The following is a 2,137-nucleotide window of genomic DNA, read 5'->3' as shown; positions in this document are numbered from 1 at the left end:
GTTCACCTTATGATGCCCCTTATGATCTAATTCACATGGCAGTGGTTGCCTGACAGACTTACCCTCTTAAGTCCAATATATACAGTGAGTTTTGTATTTTGTCATAACAGGAAGCATTCAATGTTAGCCATGGTCAACAGCAGCATATACAGTAACCGTGTTCCCTCTTGTTCAACAAACATAAGGGGAGATTTATCAAACTGGGGTACAGTAGAATTGTCTTAGTTACCCCTAGCAACCAATCAGATTCCACCTTTTATTCCTCACAGATTCTTTGAAAAATGAAAGGTGAAAGCTGATTGGTTGATAGTGGCAACAAAGACAATTCTACTTTACACTGGTTTGATAAATCTCATTCATAGTTCACATAGTCTATTTTGCCCTGACAACCCCTTTAGGCTATATCCACACACTTTTTAAAGTGAAAAATGGCAGTAAAAGTGATAAAAATTGTTTTTTTTTTCACTGTAAAAAAAAGAAAAATGAAAAAAGAAAAAACAATGTGTGAACAAAGCCTTAAGGTGTTAATTGTAAATTTTTGCAAACATGAAACCTAAAAATTGTCTTCTACCAAGATACCAACAAAAAGACAAGAAAGAATATTTCCTTTTAGACACAGTTACATATAACCTAATTGTTGATTTTAACCAATCAGATTTAATTGGGATTATTTATTCCCAAACTCCCCATTAGCCTAGTAGATCTTGATGTACCTGTCTCTTTCATAGCCTTTCTATGTACCTAACATAACATTTGAAAAGATTTGAACTGTAATATGATATTTAATTGAGGTTAAACAAAGGCACATTTGCTATTTTCTTACATGTAATTGTTTGTTCCGTGGAGCACAACCAGCTACAGACTGAATTAAAGATTTACATGGAGACCAACCAGACTAGAAGCATTTACATGGGTAATGGAAACAAAGCTACTATAAAGCAGCTGAGATGATCAGCTCTGTATACAATCCTTAGACCACATAGGGAAAAATACATTGTGTACCTTGGAAGGAAGATTCTTAATAATGATGACAGAACAATCTACCCAATATCTTCTCATGGCCGTCCTCTATGGGACCTGTCTGGCAGGACTCACAGTAAATGTGATCATTTTGGCAACTAAATTCAGGAAATGGAAAATCCTGAAATCTTTCCAGACCTGTGATAAGATCTTGAGCTGTTTGGCAATTTCTAGAATTTTGTATTTTATCATTATCGTCATTCGGAGTTCCATCTTACAATTATTTCCATGGCTACTGAGAAATAATATTGTGAAGCCAGCCCTGTATGTTCTTACTATGTTCATGTTCTACAGCAGTAACTGGATGGCCACCATTCTCTGTGTCTTCTACTGTGTGAAGATTGTCACCTACAACTATAAACTGTTCATCTTCCTGAGGACTCGGATCCCCATCATGGTCCCGCGGTTGATTCTGGCTTCTCAGCTAATCTCACTGATTTCCAGCCTTCCATTTGGTTGGTATGGCTTTGATTTAAAGCCTCGGAATTTGTCAAATGGTTCTACTAAAGATATGACGGGGTATGAAGATGTTATTGTCCCAAACTTCTATAACAGTTTAATAATATTCGCTGCCGGCTCCTTTCCACCATTTATAATATTTTGTGTCGCCAACTTTCTGTTGATTCATTTCCTTCTTATTCACACCAGACGAATAAGGAGCAATGAGTCACATACACAAAGCCCAAACCTAACATCTCACTTTAATGCTTTGAAAAGCATGAGCTTATTCTTGTTGCTGAAGATATTGTTTTTTATATGTATGAGTCTTTTAACATCTGGTAGATTTTTCACATACGTATTTATGCTAGAGATAAGTTCGATATTAAAGGACAAGTGCCATGAAAAACTTTTTCCCAGTAATTGAAGCACGTTACAAAGTTATATAACTCTGTAATATGCTTCAATCACCTATCTGCCTCCCTTCCCTGTCTTTTCCCCCCTCCACCCCCCACCAGGAAGTGTCCTAACTCACACAGACCTAATTACTGTCGTCACCGTCACCAGGCAGCTCCTTCTTGTGAGGATGAGTCATCAGCAGGAGGGCTGCTATAGCTCCTGTTACAGCAGCCCCCCTCCCCAGTCCAAGTGATGGCTTGCAGTTGTTCAGCCAATGGGA

General features: G+C 37.9%; 1 protein-coding gene across 1 annotated transcript; it reads left to right on the top strand.

The window, feature by feature from the left end:
* Positions 1–1,027: 1,027 nt before the first annotated feature.
* On the top strand, positions 1,028–1,885 carry LOC138795267 (taste receptor type 2 member 40-like). Its single transcript, XM_069974259.1, has one exon. The coding sequence runs from the start codon at positions 1,028–1,030 to the stop codon at positions 1,883–1,885; it is 858 nt and encodes a 285-aa protein (XP_069830360.1).
* The last annotated feature ends 252 nt before the right edge of the window (positions 1,886–2,137 follow it).

The sequence above is a fragment of the Dendropsophus ebraccatus genome, chromosome 6 (assembly GCF_027789765.1).
Source record: "Dendropsophus ebraccatus isolate aDenEbr1 chromosome 6, aDenEbr1.pat, whole genome shotgun sequence".
NCBI classification, from domain to species: Eukaryota; Metazoa; Chordata; class Amphibia; order Anura; family Hylidae; genus Dendropsophus; species Dendropsophus ebraccatus.
Note: the sequence above shows the minus strand (reverse complement) of the source record. Positions and strands in the feature narration are given on the sequence as shown.